This window comes from Coccidioides immitis (genome assembly GCF_000149335.2).
Source record: "Coccidioides immitis RS genomic scaffold supercont3.4, whole genome shotgun sequence".
Lineage (NCBI taxonomy): Eukaryota > Fungi > Ascomycota > Eurotiomycetes > Onygenales > Onygenaceae > Coccidioides > Coccidioides immitis.
In genome coordinates this window covers 891,171-908,754 of record NW_004504311.1, presented here as the reverse complement: position 1 = coordinate 908,754, position 17,584 = coordinate 891,171, and the positions used below count along the sequence as shown (strand labels likewise).

Sequence of the window (17,584 nt, the reverse complement as noted above, 5' to 3'; positions counted from 1 at the left end):
GCTGGCTTGCGATGCCATGCCAGAAATGGGACTAATCTATATCAGGACTAGCGTCTAGGGTAGCACTAGGACAAAACAGGATAAGCGAGCTATCGTGGGAGAGGCTCCACACCACACTACGCTTAGCGCGCTACACAACCTCAGCAGGTCAAATGAATTGAAATTTCGAGGGGATTCGAGCCCGACAACGACGCGCGACGACAGACCACCCGACAAACGCACCCTTCTTAGCTCCCACAGAAGCCTCCGTGCTCTCCTCTTGATTTTCGATTCGAGGCTTTTGCTGATTACACCTTTGCAGCCATGGGAGGCGTCACCGTTCGCGATGTGGATGTAAGTGTTGAATGTTCATTATATGAGGAATGGCTGTGGCATGGGTGGCTCCGAGGCGACGGACGTTTGTTTTTCGAGTGAGAAGAGACGAGGTTAGAGCGTTCTGGGAAGGGTTTTAAGAAAGGCTGGGGTTTGGGTCTGGGAAAATGTCCGATTAGGGATCAACGATAGAGCATATTTCGAATGTGCGATAGCCGGGCGAAGACGAAATATGAATCTGGCAAAAGCTTTGGGAAGACGAGCCAGCCGCCAGCGCCATATCCTCAGAAAACTCGTGGATTTTTTATATCAGACTTGCGTTGGAACGATACTGATACTGTTGGTCCCTATAGGCGCAGAAGTTCATCAATGCGTACTCCGCTTTCTTGAAGAGACAAGGCAAATTGCCAATCCCAGGTGCGTCAACCTTCTATTTCCCACGCCTCCTTGATCTTTTCCCAATAGACTTACCTCACTCATCCCCCGTGAGAGAAAATCGCGTGATGCTGATATGGTTCAAATTTATAGGATGGGTTGACACCGTCAAGACCTCCACTGCCAGAGAACTCCCTCCTCAGTCCGATGATTGGTATGAGCCCGAGACTTCTAGCCGATCTATATGACCGGTTTGCCGAATTAGTTTAAGACTGCACATGGTGCTTACTTCGATTTTTTAGGTTCTATGTCCGCGCTGCTTCAGTTGCCCGACACATCTACCTCCGCAAGACCGTCGGTGTTGGCCGTCTACGAAAGGTTCACGGAGGAACCAAAAACCGCGGTTCCTGCCCATCCCACCACGTCAACGCCAGCGGTGCCGTTGACCGCAAGATTGTCCAGGCTCTCGAGAAGATCGGTGTCGTTGAGGTTGATGAGGAGAAGGGTGGTCGCAGAATCACACAGACCGGCCAGAGAGATTTGGACCGCATCGCCAAAACGACCCTTGAGGAGGAGGAGGAAGATGATGAGTAAATGGTGACCCGGGGCTGAGAGAGGGTGCTTGATTGCGACAGAGCTTGTGTTGATAGGGACGGTCTTGGTCGAAATTTTAATGACTCCATCATGATCCAAAGCTTGTGGCGCAAATTGGGCACCATGATCCAGGGAGCGGGGAATACTCTTTAGACATACCGCCATCGCTCAGAGGCGTTGCCCCATTTGAATGGAGTACGGTGTGACATCTATTTTAATATTTTGATGAGCGTCCTACTCCAGTTCGGCTATTTCCATGATCCGGCGGCATGTCCTCCTGTTCGGTATGTGACAGTGGCTCTCCATGGACGACTGATACGTCTATTTTCATTTTTCTTTATTCGCCAATGAATCTCCCTGTCTCACCTCTGCTTGTAGCATCATGTTTTATGCTTTTCCTGCATGAACCTCATCAAGAAATCCAAAAAATTTTACTTGTTCAGCCATGTCTATTTGTACGTGTGGATAAAAAGGTGTCTGGATTATCAGGTTTCAAGGATAGCAATTCGGTTGTTCAAGCCAGCACTATGGAGTGTGATGGAGCAAGACTTAACCAAGGCTCTCAACCCCGCAAAAAACCGAAGGCCAAGGAAATGTTCTGATATCAAATTCCGGGGTATAGAGCATAAAGCAAGAGGAGAATAGGAAAGGATATTCTAGTTTGAGTCAGCCGCTGTTACTTACATTCAATTGATGCATTATTCATCCTGCCTGGCCTCGCTGCAGCATTCATCGCCGAAGGTCCAGCCACCGGGAATGCTTGGACCCCATGTCACCACGCACATAAACTTCACGCATCAGCAAGATTTCGTTCTCCACTTAATTGGGTGCAACTGGAAGAGAGAACCTAAGGAGGGGTAAAACCGTACTTTCTATGGCTATATAAAAGGTGCCAGCACCCGAGGAGAGAGCTTCAAAACCATGATCATTCTTTCATCTAGGATAGCACCAATATCATTTATCACTCACCACATACAGAGATCTCTTACACACCGCCAATTCGTAACCATGGCTTCCAAACTCACGTTGCAGTCAACGTATAAAATGAACTCGGGATACGAGATCCCGGTGCTTGGATTTGGGGTAAGTAGCATCATCATCAATAGGTTAATATCTCCTTTCTCGAGTTCCCTGGCATTTTGGCTCTAGACAAGTTTTATTTCGGATATAAAGTTACCAGTTTTATCAATCTGGATCAGCATTCGCTCTTCTCGAATCATTCCAAATTCCAAGCTGAATTGCAGGATTTGCCATAAAGTGTCATTGGAGAATCACTATGCTAACCGTTGTTTGATCGTAAGGTGTATCAAACGTTCGTCTCCCTTAACAGGAAAACAAGTTCCAAGCTCGACATTGACTGTTGACAAAACAGACCTCCAGAGGTCACTGAAAAAGTGACATTGAAGGCGTTGGAGACAGGATATAGACACGTATATTCCCCCCATCGTTATAAAAATCTTGCACATGCTTGGCCATAGTTTGATATAATCCTACCGGTGACATTAACTCGGAGAACAGATCGATTCTGCCAAGGCGTACTGTAACGAAGCAGAGTGTGGCGAAGCGATTAGAGCGTCTGGCTTGAAGCGGGAAGATGTTTTTTTTACTACCAAAGTCCCATGGAGATCTTTGGGATATGAGAAGACGAAGCAGTCCATTGAGGAGAGCTTGAAGGCTGCGAAAGTGGATTATTATGACCTGTAGGTCCAAATTGCAACATGTCTCTCTGTCAGGGTGGTAGTATCTGACCAGCCATTAGTATCCTCCTCCATGCCCCCTATGGAGGGCGAGACGCCCGTGAAGGTTCATGGCGTGCCCTGGTTGAGGCCCAAAAGGCGGGCAAAGTTCGCTCAATTGGTGTCTCAAACTATGGTGTCCATCATCTTGATGAACTGGAAGAATACAACAAGTCTATTGGAGGAAAGATAGATGTCGGACAATATGAGATCCACCCTTGGCTTTCCAGGCGAGACATTGTCGAATGGCTTCGGAAGCGTAATGTCGTTGTTGAAGCATACAGCCCTCTTGTACGTGCGCAGAAGATGGACGAACCAATTCTGCATGAATTGGCCAAGAAGCATAACAAGACCCCCGCTCAAATCCTGGTCCGATGGAGTCTGCAAAAGGTACCATTTCATCCTTCCTTGCTTTATCCACATTGACGGCTAATGAATTTCTCCATCGCATGGTAGGGCTTGATCCCACTCCCAAAATCTGTCACAGAATCTCGAATCGTAGAGAACGCCAACGTTTTCGACTTTGAGCTTTCCGAACAGGATATGAAAGCCATGGAGACCAACGAATATCAGAATGTCTGCTGGGACCCGACTACCCACAAAGACGGGGATCCAATTAATTTTTAGGATGTAATCATCCTTATCGATATGACACCTGTACATTTGTTTCTTAAATCACCTCTCCCTAAGAGATATCAAAGGCAGTGGCCATCCCATGTTCCAGATATTCCTTTCTTCGCTCCCTTGCCTGGCCTGGTTTCTAGAAAAAATCTCACAGAGAGTCCCAGGGAATACAGTAAATCATGACAGTATCAAAACATGTTCACGTGCAGGCCAGTCAGTACTTCATATAGTATATCAAACCACGCTAGCGAAGCATGACAACAACGCGGTATTTCCCAACAGGCCAAAGCAAATCTCACTTGCATCTGTTTATGACTTTCTCTTCCACAAAGTGAGCATCACGAAGAAACATCCTACTCTTCTCCCTCTCCTGGGAGAAGGTGTTTGCCTGAGTAATCACAGTAGTTTGTGATATACCTTTCATATCTCAGCTCTGATTTTGCAAAGCTTCGTTTGGAAGTCTGGCTTCCAAACAAATTCATCTTATGTTTGAAATTTGAGGGTGAAGAATCAAAAGTTGTTCCTCAACGGTCTATTCTTGTGATAGAAGAGGCATTTCAGTTCAAAGCTTTGATTGAACTAGCTTTGTTCTGAATTCAACTGAACTTCACTATCCAGCAGTCATGGCGCCAGCACAGGGTGCAGGAAGGCACCTGAACTAGTATGTGTATCATCCTGTCCAGGTGACTAAAACATAGATCTGATGCAAAACAGCCAGTCGAACCATGGCAATAATAGAGACTGGCCTGATAATCCTATGGAATCCATGATTAACGGCGCTATTCGTGGAAACACTGGAGAAAATGACCAAGACTTTGTGTCCCAAATTGGTGTCACTGAGAACATCCAGCCTTTGGGCGGTGATTCCAATAATGAAGACGATTGCAGCTTTATTTTTCAGAATGACGTCCCTGAGGATAACCAGTCCATGGAAATCAACTCCCAGTGCGGAGACTATCCTGACTTTATCTCCCAGGTTGATCCCAGCGAATATTACCAAACCTTGGGAAGCACCTCCGATAGCGACGACTCTGCTTCTGAGTCGAGTATAAATGGACAGCCTAATCATTCACTTCTAAATTGCGAGAATCTAGAATGCACGGATGACTCTAACTTCGGTGACATCGAGTCCAATGGAGATACTGCATACGATACAGAGTCTCTTTGGAACGAATCGGACGGCGAAGCCTTGACAGCGTCCATGGATGCGCATGGCAATGATTTCACTCCCAGAGACAGAAGCCATAATCGCTTAGGTGGATATCAAGGCCTTTTGCTTAGTCAAATCGATTTGGGATTTCTCGGCGAGGACGATTCTGATTCCCTGACGACTGACCCTCTCGCAAGCTCCGATGAAGATGACTATGGAGAAATTTCCTATGACTTCGAAGAGATCACTCCTATAATTCGCAACAATAGCTTCGTGAGGAGAATGGCCATGGAGAACAGAAGACTTCCATCTAGCTTCGATCCGGATATTGTTTTTGACGACGATTCAGACTCAAATGAACCGCATGATGGACCTTTCTTAGTTCAAGGTCAAATCTGGGAAGATCCGTCATCTGATGAACTCAACAGCTTTATTGTCGCGCAAGGAAGAGCACATGTTCACGAACAACAGCCTGCTTCTCCACTACTGATAGAGGAGGGCTCTGATGAGAACAAAGAAAACATTCCTCCACAGCGCCAGGTTCAGTCAAGAATTGGTGATAACAGGCATGGGAATGAACCAAACACAGTTCATGGGACTCGAGGACATTTTGACCCCGTACAGAGTGTGCAACACCACTCGTTTGGACCATTGAGGCCTGTTGCTCCCTGGCCTCTTGAGTAAGGGGTTTCTCTGGGAATGAACGAAGGATGGACAGTGCTATCAAGAGCACATGAATCTCGGAGATGTTGTTGCGCACTCCTCCGGCAATCACTTTTTTATTCCCTGGCTGCTTGCTATTGATAAGTTTATGCTACCCTTTCCATTGGTCCTGGGTGATATGAAGTGATGTTGCACGGTTGAGGAATATCACTTGTTCCGAAATACATAAAAATCATGTGAGCTGGCGTGCATCCTTGTACATACACGCAGGTAGCTGGCTTAGTTACTAACAAGCTATTCGGCGAAACCCAATTCCGTGACACGCTTGGGGCGTTCGTGGTCGGGAGGGGAAAGCCTAAAAATAGGCAGTTGAACGTGGCTGTCACCGCAACTTTGAGGAGCACAGTGGAGGAGATACACCCATATGATCTACTGTTCCAAGCCATCGGTGGGGAAGTGTCTTAGTTTTTTTTTTAATCTCAAGGCCACTCGGCAAGCTGTTTCATAATTATCAGACCAAGCCCCAAACTCCCTGACGCTCAGGCCTGTATAACTCCCAAATCGCATCAAGGTGGGGTTTGGGATTGGGGTTAACAATGAGGCTGATCAAACAGAATATCGAGCAGGATGGCTCAGGCTCAGTTACGCTCTTCCCTGAGGAGCCAGAGGATATGGTATATGCGTGGTATTAGTCTCTTAGTTTATGCTGTGCCCTCCTGGTTAACGTATCCGTCCACAGTGGCATGCGTACAATCTAATCCGGCCCCATGACCTGCTGAAAGCCAGCGCTATCCGTCGCGTTACGACCACCGCCACAACCGGGACAACTTCGTCGTCACGAGTCCATCTGACGTTGCAAATTCGGGTTAAGAGCCTGGATTTTGACCCCCAAAGTTCCCAGCTTCATGTATCAGGACAGATCGCCTCAGAGAACCCATATACAAAGATTGGTCAACATCATACGCTGGATCTAGAGCTCCAACGGAATTTTACCCTTGAAAAACGCACAGAGTCAGGTGAAGTGGGGGGATGGGACAGTGTCGCTATCGAGATGCTAAAGGATGCCGTGGATGAGGGCTACAAAAGAAGGGCGGAGGCTGTAGCAGTAGTAATGCAGGAAGGCTTGGCAAATATCTGCTTTATCGGCCAGTTTCAGACCGTCCTCAAGCAGAAGGTTGAGATGACAATACCTAGAAAAAGACAAGGAGGGAGTGACCACGACAAGGCAAGCCCAAAAAAAATATGCCGCCGTCTTTGTCCACATCTCGAAATTTACTGACGTATTCGGCCCCAGGCCCTGGCTAAATTTTTCCAAGTAACCCTCGAAACCCTTCTTCGCCTCCTGGACACCTCTGCAGGCTCGATAACGTCGTCAACGACAAGTAATGGCACGTCAACGAGGCCTATACTGTTAGCTTCCCCTGGTTTTACTGCCGTCAGCTTCCAAAAGCACATTCAATCCGTGTCATTAGGCAAGCCGGAATTGAAGCCTCTTCTAGAAAGCATGATTGTAGTGCATTCGTCATCTGGCCACGTGCATTCGCTGGCCGAAGTCCTCAAGTCTCCGTCGGTGCAGGCGCGTCTCTCTAATACGAAGTATGCCCGTGAGACAGCAATTATGGACACATTTTTCAATCATTTGAGGATGGACACAAACAAAGCCACGTACGGGGCTAAAGAAGTAGAATCAGCAGTTGAGCAAGGTGCGGTTGGCCGAGGCGGTGGTATTCTATTAATTTCAAACAGGCTCTTTCGGGCGCAAGACGTGCACGAAAGAAAGAGATGGGTTTCTCTAGTTGATCGCGTGAGAGACGTTGAAGGGGGGGAGGTCCGAGTGCTAAGTTCTGACCACGAAAGTGGGAAAAGATTAGACGGTTTGGGCGGCGTTGCCGCACTTTTGACGTTTCCCGTCCTCGACGATGAGAATGAAGAAGACGATGGCGATGACAATGCCGATGGATAGGAGAGGGGGGAGGGTTTTAGGTGCAATGTTCAAATATTCGATGAGACTTCCAAGAGGCGATGACCGTGATGAACAAGCCATGGAGGCCGTTCGCCGGCTTACCGTCTACTCGCGTTTCATCTTCTGCGGTAGCTACTATTTTGAACCTCTGGGATCATACGATGAGCCACCGCTCGGACCGCGAAGAAGCTGGTCTTCAATGCAGTGAAAAGAACATAACTACATTATGCATTTATTGGATAAAAAGGGCATTATTCAGGACACATATTTATGAAGTGAAGATCCTGTGCCTAAATGCTACTCAGTAAATGCGGGATTCAGAACAGTCGGGAATTATTAGTATCCATGAAAAAGCTTCCAACAGCCAGATTAACCTTAAATCACACGCTGTATGATAATCCCACGGGGCTCCATAAACTCACATATTATGATAACTCATAGTTAACCACACCCACCCGAAATCCCCCACGTAAAATGTAACTTCGCTTCAAATGCCAAGAAATAGTTACATGTCCCATTCGAGTAAAGTCCCCGGCTCCGCCTCCTCCGCCTCGCCCCCGCGTAGATCTTGAAATCAGAGAGCCTGAGTGCTCGAGGCGCCGGTGTGCACATGGAAGCATTTCCCCGAAAGACTGGTTCTGGATATAAATATACCAGAAACGCCTGTTTCAGCAGCTGCCCTGTATCTCCGCAAAATATTCTTTTTCCCCCCTTACCCGAAGGCTGTGTGCGCGTGTAGTGTCAAGTTTAGAGCGCGCATTGCCATATCGTTTCAGGAAGCTTGCCCTTGCAGCTTGCATGACCAAACTAGGCGAGCTAAGCTTTTTACTGCACCGCCGGGTCGCCAAGGATTTGTTTCGAGCCATTTTAAGACTGCGACGTTTCCCAGGGTTTGAATTGCGATGGGTTTAATCGTCCAATGTCATGTACGGGGTTCTCCATAGCAACGTGTCTATTGGTTAGTTGACGGTAGTGAGGTTATGACCCCGTAGGTACGGCACATATTGGCGGACATGAATGGGGACTGATTCCTTTTATCATGCTTGAGACGCAGAATTATCGTGACTTGGTTTACCTGCCGGAAGATACTCCGTAGTTTGATCCCGTATCTTGCTGTATCCGAGTGAGAGTTAGTTTTGAGCAAGGTTGTCTTTCCTCCATATGTACGGAGTACGCACATGGGATAAAAGCTCCCAGTGACTCGGCCAGGGGGCCAAGGGAGAAAATACGGAATCGCTAGTAAGGTTAACCTTGACTGGTTAGGTTTAGGAGAAGCTCCCTTGTCAATGATCCACCCCTGGACTGCGGACTAGTTCGAAACTATGAAATACATGTTGGAATGCGCAGGTGTAACTACCAGGCTCTTCCTAGCACAATGAGCTTAATATGAAGGTTGGAAAATTGTCGGGTTCATTTCATTATATTGTGAACTAGGCTGATTTCTCCCAGCTGGGTTGCATGACATTTGGCTAATTCCTATTGTTTACAATGCGATCTTGGCATCCATGACAAAGTTCTCCGGAGATGGATAACCTTTACATGCAGATCGACCCCCGACCGTTGTTGATTGACGTAGGGCAGAACTTGAAACATAAAATTTAAGAGTCTCCGATAACTTTGACTCCGCGTGCCCACTCTTAAATCTATTTTTAAAATTTGCGGCGGAACAAAAAAAACCGCTACGCCTCTTTTTTCAGTCTGTCAGTCAGAAATAGTAGGATCTTCTGCGTTTCGTGGCTGCGCACTGCATGCAACTAAGCTGCTAGTTATGCCAGCTCGACGCAGGAACGGATGGAGATCGTCGGTCATGTGAGTTCGACGCAGATGCGCGATGGAATGAATCATGTTGGGAAAACCACCCTACTACGCTCCACGACGTAAGTGAGGTACGTGGGTAGGTAAGTAATTATCCTTTCGAGAGGAGTAGGAGTTGCCCAGGGTGATCGTGACAAAAAGTAGTGTGGTTAATTCAGATTGCAGAAAAGTTACCGCTCCTAAATGCTATATAGTAAATAACCAATGTAATTTAGCGAATGCTGGCTGATATTCGAAACTCGCCTTGCAAAAAGAAACCCTTGAGCAAAAAGGATACAAGTAAAAACGGCCGTGTAACGACGAAGTGGCGCGGCCACTATAGCCCTATGGGGCTCGGAATATGCAATCAACCAAAAGACAAAAAAGAAAGGAAAAAAGGGAAAAAAGTTTAAAAAAAAAAAAAAGGATTGCTAGCCAAGTCGGGGAAGGAAAACCCAATATGCAAGATTCTCACTCCTCTATACAATACCGTTTCTCATAACACCGTGCAAAAGAAAAAAAAGAAAAAAGAAAAGGAAGAAGAGACCCGAATAGCCAAGAATGAAAACACACAAGGGGGTATCAAAGATGCTGAAAACCAGGGCGCGAAATCTCTGAGGCAGTAAGCAAGAGTCAGAAGGTAAAATATGAAGCAAAAAGGCTATCGTCGCCTTTTGTTGGGGTAATCAGGAGGCTCGTCTTCATCTTCGGGACTTTGACTTCTCCTGGGACTCTCGCACGGCTCAAGCTGTAATTCTTGCCATTTTTGCTGACACTGTGATGCCGTCCAACCTCTGGTGGTCCTGTATTCTTGCATCTAAAAAGTATAAGTTATAAACTTAGATCTTAATTCCCACAAGCCGTACATGGGGGGCTGTCTAACCTTGTATGCGATGATTTCAAATTTATCTCTCTCCCAATATGAATGAGCATTCCGAAGCGCTTGAATCTAAATATTGATGTCAGATAAACCGGTAAAATCCTCTTTGACACAGTGGAAGGGGGAAGGGATGGATGTCACGTACTCACATCGTCCTCAGACCACTCTCTCATGCGTTGTTTGAGGCGTGTTATCCGCATCTGAAGACGTGACGCGTTGTGGTTTCCACCAAAAGCAGCATTGACCCGCTTGACAACCTCGTTCCAGGGTACGTTTTGCTCCCGGAGCTGGAGAGTGAGGTTGGTTTCCTCGTCGAGGATGGATGATCGTCTTCTGGGTCGCCGTGCCCGTCGTGGTTGGCGCTGCGACTCGAGTTCTTGGCCCAGTCTTCGTTCCTGCTCCATCTGTCTTATCCCGGCTGGGTTGGGTGCGATTGCGACAGGGGTCGATCTAGAAGAGAGTGGTCTTCCTCCCGATCTCGAGGCGTGGTCGCTGGCTGCTCTCTCGGCGTGTCGTCGCAGTTGTGCGTGGGGGTCATACTGTCCAGAAAGTGCGTTTGGAGTTTGATCGTACAGTGTCATTCCGGGTTGCATATAGCCTAAACTACTGATTCCCAGTCCGTGGGAGACACCAGTGGAGTTCATGCTGTGATATTGAAACTCGTGCGACTGCGCATGCTGTGGAGGACTTTGCCTTGGATCAAGGTAGACGCTGTTGGAGGTGCTGATAGGTGTTAATAAAGCAGGATTCGGATGGGCGCTGGTGTAGCTATGAGCAACGCTCTCATATGTCTAGGTGGGAGGTCAGTTAGCTGGAAAGCTTTCGGATGCCGACTCGGTCTGCAACAACAGTACGTACGACACTTGGGGAGACCCATTGCTGGTCCATGATGTTGTTCATTTGGCCGTGATAGGGAGACTCAGACCAGGTTGCTGACAGGTCTTCAGGCGCCATGGAAATACACAAGCTGATTTCTAAGGCACGAAGCGTCCTCGACAGAGGCTTGTGGACTCAGATGGTAGACTCAGTGTGCGAAGCTCGATATCAGGACAAGGAAGCAATATTATAAAGGAGATAGAGAGAAGGCTGGAGTGGGAGATATAGCACTAGGGCAAGAGGCAATAATAGAAAGAAGATAAAAGTCTCAGTCTTTATTTGAGCTGAATAGTTCTTCAAGTTTTCTCTGAAGAAAAAAGGAGCGGATCCAAGGAGATTTATAAATGTGGTGACGGAACAGGTGGGCGGAACAATAGCCGTCACGACCAGTTTTAAGTATAGCAGGAATGAGCTTCGATCAATGAACGGGCCTTAAATGCTGCGGACGGGGAATAAAACAGAGATACCCTGCATTGGACCTGCTTCAAAAGCTTCGGAAGAATTGGTCAGGAAGGTCTAGTATGCGGAGGCCAGCACCACCGCCGCCGCCGCCGCCCGTCCATATTTGCGGTGCTGAAGAAGGCTTGTACGTTTTAATTTTTTTGTTTCTAACAATCGACCCCCGCCCGCTCATCCCTTGTCTCTCCGTTCCAAGCACAGCAACCCACCGGAGAGGGGGGGCCCACATTGAGAGAAGCTTGGACTGTGCCACTATGATAGCACGATGCGAACAGCGACGTTTCTCTTTTTCTGTCGATCCGGAAGAAGAAGAGCCACGGGAGGGTGGAAAAAAGGGAAAAAAAGCAGCCAAAGGCTTTTTGGGATTTGGACTAGCGTACTTTTAGCACAGCAGTTCATTAAGCGCCCTGGCTACAAAACATGATTGTCCAGGGTGCATCGGTCCACAGAGGGACGTTAAAATCAAACGGCCCCCAAAAAAACGAGAGAAGGGGAAAAGCAATACATAATTATTAGCTTGCAGCGTCTTCTTGGCCTCCATCCCCCAGCAACCCGGGCCAGGGATCCAGAGGCTATGGCATCCTTAGAGGAGATGAGAAAAATAAAAAAAAATAAAAAATATTTGGGTGGATAATTCCAGTGCAGTCCGGGATTCGAGTAAAACTGTCCCCATGTTGAGGCTAAAAAAGAAATGGTTGCTTTGGCGCCTCTTTTTGTTCTTCGCCTGGGGCCTAGTTGACAGGGGGGCCGGAAGTATTGCCATCGTGAGTGGTCAACCAACGATCTGGGAGACCACCGGAACCAAAACTTGACCCCTTGGTCATTACATTGTGATTTCCTTTTTTTTTTCTCGCTGCCTTCCCCCGGCTGCAAAGCAGATTGGTACATACAGACATGCATATTATAAATTTTATGTATTGGTGAGGTAATGGAGTGGCTTGCTTGGTTGACGGGTACGATGCCCGGAACGTCCTCCAGAGATTATGTAGCAAGCTGTGCCTAAGGGTTAGTCAACCCCATTAGAAATCAAGGTCGCCCGATCAATCGTTAACTCCGGCGAACCTCGTGAGTCGCGAGAGAGGAGCAGCATGACTTAATCCTGGAGAGCAGCCTGTCTAGCAGGGGAGGTTGTTGGGCTGAGAGAAAGTCGAGAAAGACGGCGAGCGCAATTGCCCGAACAAGTTCAACTATTAGTCGGTCAGTCGCTTGAATCCAGGCACGTGGAAGCAAATCAGCTCGCGTTGTTTTGTCCATCGATAGCATGGACTAGGATGTATGTTTGGATCCGCCTTCTGTGCTCTCACCCTCCTCTATGAGCATACAACCAGAGCGAGATGCTGCACCGTGCGGCCCGTGCAAAAGGGAAGTTCATGCTATTATCCTCATCACCCTGGATTAGGATTGTTTGCTGCCCCCTCCCCCCGGCACGGTTTCTATACATATCACTCTCGAGGAGGCGGAGCGGAGACTAGCTGTCTCCTCCCAACAACGGGACACCTGCATGCGGGTCTGCAGAATCTGCCACTTATTCGGAGGATCGATCAGATCCAAAAAAAGAGAAAAATGACGGTCACAAAATATGCAAATCATGCGGCACAATTTATTTTTGAAGTTGGAGAGAAAGACAAATCCTCTCCATTCTGCCATTCATCCCATCCGCCCCTGGACGTGACATGACATGCATGCAATTTACTTTCCATCTTTCATTTGTCTTCAAGGTGTTTAGATGAATTGTTCCCGCGAATGAAAACTATGGTTCAGAGAGAGGTGCTTCGTTTAGGCTTTGTCTCCTTTTCTCTCTTTTGTGTTTTTTTTCCCTCTCTTCAAGCGAGAATAATGGCATTATATTTCACGCAAAAATGGGCCGGAAAGAGGGTCTTTCCTTCATACACGGCCAATCCTGTATGCACACGAAGCCACGACTGTCGGAAGAATAAATTTATCCGGAATCGCTTTGACAGCCATGACGCGAAGAGCCCAGGCTGCAACAAGGTTTCTATTCATTCGAACTGCAAACTGTAGGCATCAGATTGCTGAAGCCCCTTGCTCAACAGGATGAGGAACCCCTTGTCCTTGAAAGTTGAAGGTGAAGGTTGACCGCCAACGGAGAAGTCCGTCGTTCCGTTTGTCGACATGCTGCGTGATCCAACAAGCAATGCCAAGGCCCCAGTGCCCTTAGTGCGGCTTGCTGTTTACTCAACGTGGAAAATGGACTGCGCGCACACACTCGCGCGCACACGTAACTTGAGGAATCTCGGCGTGAAGGATCCTAGTTCTCCCGCCCAAAAACGAAAAACTAACAAGGAGGTCGCCCATGCCCCGGGTGCAGGAAGCTCTTGCAGACTGATTTGAATGTCTGCAGTCACTGTTCTCTACAACATTCCAAGATTAAAATCCATGTCCATGGACCATGCGTCGTCGCCATCAGCTCCATGGGGGGGTGGATAATGCAAGGGAGGTCGACGGTTGCTGTATGGTATTGTAAGGCCTAGAGACTTTCTCGGTTGATGGGGGGGAACAAGGAAAAACCCGCCTTCGCCATGGAACCTTCCGTCACGAAATGATGGCATCATTCTGGCCAATGAGGCCGCCATCAAAGCACAGCCAGAGACACAGCATTGTTAAGGATTCAAGGGAACTACAATAAAATGAGAAATAAAAATAAAAAGAGCTCATTTCCAGCCAAATACGCAGATCCTTGCAACTCTGCTATGTCGTAGTACAGAGTGAAGATACGGAAGCCGGATGTGCCATTGCGGCCGCCCGTTACAAATCAGCCAGTCATTTAGAAGGTCAGCTAGCTAGGCAGGTCCGGATCGACGGCCTTAAAAGGACCGCGAAGCGAGGAAAATGGACTTTCTCGAAAACTTAGGCTATACTGCGGGTGACCCGCTTTTGAGACGCCGGGAGCAATTCGGGGAAAATCTACTGCTATTACCCTCGCCAGGCATCAACGTGGTCATATAAACTGGGAAGAAAACAGAAACACAGTACGGAGTAGCAATCAGGGGAATCCATCGCCCCAGACCGTGCGCAAGTGTCCCAGATGTGCAATCTTTCCCCGGAAGGCCCAGGGAGGGCCACCGGGCTGGGAGGAACAGGCCACTTCTAGGTTCCACTTGTGGGCCAGTTCTGGCAGAACTGTAGGCGCAGGAAGGAAGGAAAGCAGGGTCTTCGGGTAAGTCGATCAACAGGACCAGTGTGCGCCTCTCGCCCTCACTATCAAAGAGGGTCAAGAGGGTCCAAGTCCAGACACCGAAAAGTACTCGGACTTTCCGTGCCTTCTCCCCACCTCTCTTCCTTCCGAGCCCTCCTTTTACTTCCAGTCCCGCGGACCTCATTGTACAGATAACCAATCTCTTCCCAAGGAAAGCGGGAAGCCCATTGAATCTTCTCCATGCCTGGGGGCGATAAACCCGATACGCGCAAATGAGAGCGGGTCCTGCTTGCGCCAGGCATGCTTCCCACCATTCCCCCAAAGAAGGTCTTCTGTGCCTCTGCCATTTTGCGATCGCGCATCCAGACTCACCCCGCTTCCTCGGAAACATTCGGTGTAAACTGGTCTGCGATTAGTCGATTCGCTCACCGTCCTCCTCGTCGTCACGTCCTCTGCCGCCATCCAGCCACATCAGGAACAGCAACACGATCAAAAAGGGGGTTTTTGTGGAGAGGCAGAGAGGGGGTGAAGGCGTACTGGCGGTTAGAGAGCGACGATACTTGGTCGTCGCAATGATCACGTGATTCGGAGCAGGCGATGCAGCGTGATTTTTGGGGTCTGCACCACACACATAATTGCATTTCTTCGTCATTCACACACACATGCGCACATGTATGCATGCCTGGGGAAAGGCTGAGAAAATTCGTGAATTCTACAGGCCAATGGGACGGATGCTGTCCCCGTCCAGATTTGCATGAATGTCGTTGCTTGACCGGCACTAAGTAGCATACGCGAGAGAGTGAGAACGACGACCTCCAGGACATCGCAACCTCTTCACGAGTTCCGGTGTCTTTGGCATTCTCCTGGAAGGATACGACAGGACGCCTATCTCAACCACACAAAAAATTAAAAGAAAAGAAAAGAAAAGGATACATAGAGGCTGATAATTTCATCAAATCATATTGCTTCACATACAGTGCCCTGCGCCGCTCCACACTTACGGGATTGAGGATCTGATTCTCGAGCGGTGGTGGAGTTAACGGTTTTTAGCCTATTTCCTTGTTACGGAGGGTCGATGTGCACGGCAGTTTAGTGCCGACCTTGTGTATTTGCCTTCCGGAAACCAGTTCAGCTCCTGGCCTCGTACGGCTGAGGAATCGACCTTTCGCCAGAGCTGATGTTTTCCAAAACGCATGTGCGTCTCTTCGATGACCCCACCAAGTCTCGGGGACTACGAAGGACATTCTAGATCTCGCCAGGCAGATGAGCACTCTCAGCTTTCTCATCCATGACTCCCTCGCCTAATTTGTATCAGTTCACCGAACCTGCATGTGCATGCCCAGGGTCTCAGCAAGCTCGTGACAAATACCTTAGTGCGTGAACACGAGAGTAGCAGTGCGTATGCTTAACACGGAACATTGAAAAAAAAAGGGACGAAAGGGATTCTAGAAGGAATTCTGAACCGCACCAATGCACCGCCAGGGGGGGCCGAGGAATAAGAAAATATTCGAGGCCTTTCATATGGCCGAATCAGCAAGCGGCTAAAAAGTGACAAAGAACACAGTGAAAATGTTCATGCTCACAAAATCCAGTACGAGAAAGAATAAGAACGTAGATGATGATCAGTTCTTTGCATGAGGCAATGCAAAAGAAGGGTAAGTGGCTGAAAAATAAATTAAAAAAAAAAAAAAAAACAAAAAAAAGAAAAACAAAGCCTGACCGGTCAATATTATTCTCTCCTTCGCCCCTTCTCCTTCTCTCACACTCGCACAGAGTACTTGTTGCACCCGAGCGATTGCATGAATCAGCGAGTGCAAAAATGCAAGGACTTGAGAATGTGACTGGACCTGTTTCCCCGCGCTTCGCTTTTCTCTTCCAGGCAATGAATCTGTGGACGTCCTCTTGCATGAGCTCATGAGCAGATTAGTTGCGAACTTTGGGCCATGAGGAAGCGATGAAACGCGACATCATGAAAATAGAAACATGACTCCGCCGTGATATTGCTCCGCCATCGAGGCCTATCGGACCAACCCTTTTGGTATACCCTTCTGCGGCCAAAATAGTTATTTATTTTTGATCAGAGCTGTCGAAAATTTAGCCGTCACTGCCAAGTTTTGGACACTTCGCCAGGCCAACCACTTCGGAGTCCATGCTGAGAATAGACACAAGGTCCTCTCGTGTGAAGCACTTTCAGCTTCTTGAGACCTATTTCTGGGAACTGCCATATTAAGCAGATTGGACAAATGGATGGTGGAATCAATATCTGCAGTTAATCTCGGCTTCTTCAGCCCGGCATACATATGCGATGTGGCATATTTTTCCGTTTTCTCATTTACCAAAAATTATCGCCAGCATCGCCCGGCTCTTTTCATCTATCGGAGATGTGCCACAATAGGCCAATATTGAGAATTTGCTGAATCTTCTAAGCTTGAAATAGCCTGCTCAGGTTTCTTAATATACCCTTGGCTTTCCGGTCGGCCATTTGAGCGATAGCAGAAAAGCAAGAGGGATCGCAGTGGCCACGGTGATTGCTAGATATAAATCTATTGTTCTCACATTCAAGGGCATTGTGCGAGTAGGTTCGAATCTTAGCCGAAAGGTTGGGCTCGGGGATACCTGTTAGACAATTCTTCGCGTTAACATGCTGTTGGGCCCCTTTGATGGGATAGAAACGGCGCAGCCTTTAGGGGCAGCTGGAGAGGCTCGCCTGGTGACCATCTTACCTTGTTCCCTGGAGCTTGATTGCCTAACAAGTTTATTAAAGGGTTTGGTTGATCTCTGGCTTATTGTCAGAGTCTTTCTCTGGGCCTTCTCGGAGATGCATGATTCTGGAGGCACGGTCTTCCCAACACTTCCCCGGGATTTCCAGCATTGGATATCTCCCCGTCGTTGTTGTTGGAGCCGCAACGGGAGCAGGCTGTCTGACCCGCAACACCTAGTGAGATACACGTGCGTATCTCCATGTCGCCCGATCTCATACCATGTATTCTCCGGCATGAAA

The 17,584-nt window shown here is 48.1% G+C and overlaps 7 protein-coding genes across 7 annotated transcripts; 4 read left to right on the top strand and 3 right to left on the bottom strand.

Annotated features, from left to right (window-relative positions):
- The first annotated feature begins 149 nt into the window (after window positions 1-149).
- On the top strand, window positions 150-1,996 carry CIMG_04589 (40S ribosomal protein S19). The gene is made up of 4 exons (XM_001245147.2): window positions 150-333; window positions 666-729; window positions 841-901; window positions 990-1,996. Exons 1-4 carry the CDS (start codon window positions 304-306, stop codon window positions 1,279-1,281), a joined length of 447 nt encoding a protein of 148 aa, XP_001245148.1. The 5' UTR covers window positions 150-303; the 3' UTR covers window positions 1,282-1,996.
- Window positions 1,997-2,114: 118 nt separating this feature from the next.
- CIMG_04588 (aldo-keto reductase) lies at window positions 2,115-3,733 on the top strand. Its single transcript, XM_001245146.2, has 6 exons — window positions 2,115-2,364; window positions 2,583-2,593; window positions 2,654-2,711; window positions 2,800-2,981; window positions 3,041-3,407; window positions 3,474-3,733. Exons 1-6 carry the CDS (start codon window positions 2,203-2,205, stop codon window positions 3,642-3,644), a joined length of 951 nt encoding a protein of 316 aa, XP_001245147.1. The 5' UTR covers window positions 2,115-2,202; the 3' UTR covers window positions 3,645-3,733.
- A 531-nt stretch (window positions 3,734-4,264) lies between these two features.
- CIMG_04587 (uncharacterized protein) lies at window positions 4,265-5,475 on the top strand (the record flags this gene model as incomplete). The annotated part of the gene is made up of 2 exons (XM_001245145.1): window positions 4,265-4,302; window positions 4,356-5,475. The coding sequence occupies 2 exons, from the start codon at window positions 4,265-4,267 to the stop codon at window positions 5,473-5,475; spliced, it is 1,158 nt and encodes a 385-aa protein (XP_001245146.1).
- Window positions 5,476-5,916: 441 nt separating this feature from the next.
- CIMG_04586 (mRNA surveillance protein pelota) lies at window positions 5,917-7,786 on the top strand. The gene is made up of 3 exons (XM_001245144.2): window positions 5,917-6,128; window positions 6,194-6,679; window positions 6,749-7,786. Exons 1-3 carry the CDS (start codon window positions 6,051-6,053, stop codon window positions 7,415-7,417), a joined length of 1,233 nt encoding a protein of 410 aa, XP_001245145.2. The 5' UTR covers window positions 5,917-6,050; the 3' UTR covers window positions 7,418-7,786.
- Window positions 7,787-9,872: 2,086 nt separating this feature from the next.
- CIMG_04585 (uncharacterized protein) lies at window positions 9,873-11,045 on the bottom strand (the record flags this gene model as incomplete). The annotated part of the gene is made up of 4 exons (XM_001245143.1): window positions 9,873-10,028; window positions 10,095-10,160; window positions 10,241-10,882; window positions 10,950-11,045. The coding sequence occupies 4 exons, from the start codon at window positions 11,043-11,045 to the stop codon at window positions 9,873-9,875; spliced, it is 960 nt and encodes a 319-aa protein (XP_001245144.1).
- A 3,183-nt stretch (window positions 11,046-14,228) lies between these two features.
- On the bottom strand, window positions 14,229-15,757 carry CIMG_04583 (uncharacterized protein). The gene has a single exon (XM_001245141.2). The coding sequence runs from the start codon at window positions 14,972-14,974 to the stop codon at window positions 14,300-14,302; it is 675 nt and encodes a 224-aa protein (XP_001245142.2). The 5' UTR covers window positions 14,975-15,757; the 3' UTR covers window positions 14,229-14,299.
- Window positions 15,758-16,684: 927 nt separating this feature from the next.
- Window positions 16,685-17,580, bottom strand: CIMG_11349 (uncharacterized protein; the record flags this gene model as incomplete). Its single annotated transcript, XM_001245140.2, has 4 exons — window positions 16,685-16,788; window positions 16,920-16,955; window positions 17,044-17,199; window positions 17,307-17,580. The coding sequence occupies 4 exons, from the start codon at window positions 17,578-17,580 to the stop codon at window positions 16,685-16,687; spliced, it is 570 nt and encodes a 189-aa protein (XP_001245141.2).
- Between the last annotated feature and the right edge of the window lie 4 nt (window positions 17,581-17,584).

Excerpts from the sequence above, each read along its gene's own strand:
- CIMG_04588 (XM_001245146.2), top strand. The coding sequence starts at position 2,203 with ATGATCATTCTTTCATCTAGGATAGCACCAATATCATTTATCACTCAC. Across the intron at positions 2,712-2,799 it reads TGGAGACAGGATATAGACAC|ATCGATTCTGCCAAGGCGTA; the intron begins GTATATTCCCCC and ends CTCGGAGAACAG. Across the intron at positions 3,408-3,473 it reads TCCGATGGAGTCTGCAAAAG|GGCTTGATCCCACTCCCAAA; the intron begins GTACCATTTCAT and ends ATCGCATGGTAG.
- CIMG_04583 (XM_001245141.2), bottom strand. The coding sequence starts at position 14,974 with ATGTTTCCGAGGAAGCGGGGTGAGTCTGGATGCGCGATCGCAAAATGG.
- CIMG_04589 (XM_001245147.2), top strand. The coding sequence starts at position 304 with ATGGGAGGCGTCACCGTTCGCGATGTGGAT. Across the intron at positions 334-665 it reads TCACCGTTCGCGATGTGGAT|GCGCAGAAGTTCATCAATGC; the intron begins GTAAGTGTTGAA and ends TGGTCCCTATAG. Across the intron at positions 730-840 it reads AGGCAAATTGCCAATCCCAG|GATGGGTTGACACCGTCAAG; the intron begins GTGCGTCAACCT and ends TCAAATTTATAG.
- CIMG_04586 (XM_001245144.2), top strand. The coding sequence starts at position 6,051 with ATGAGGCTGATCAAACAGAATATCGAGCAGGATGGCTCAGGCTCAGTT. Across the intron at positions 6,129-6,193 it reads CTGAGGAGCCAGAGGATATG|TGGCATGCGTACAATCTAAT; the intron begins GTATATGCGTGG and ends ATCCGTCCACAG. Across the intron at positions 6,680-6,748 it reads GAGGGAGTGACCACGACAAG|GCCCTGGCTAAATTTTTCCA; the intron begins GCAAGCCCAAAA and ends ATTCGGCCCCAG.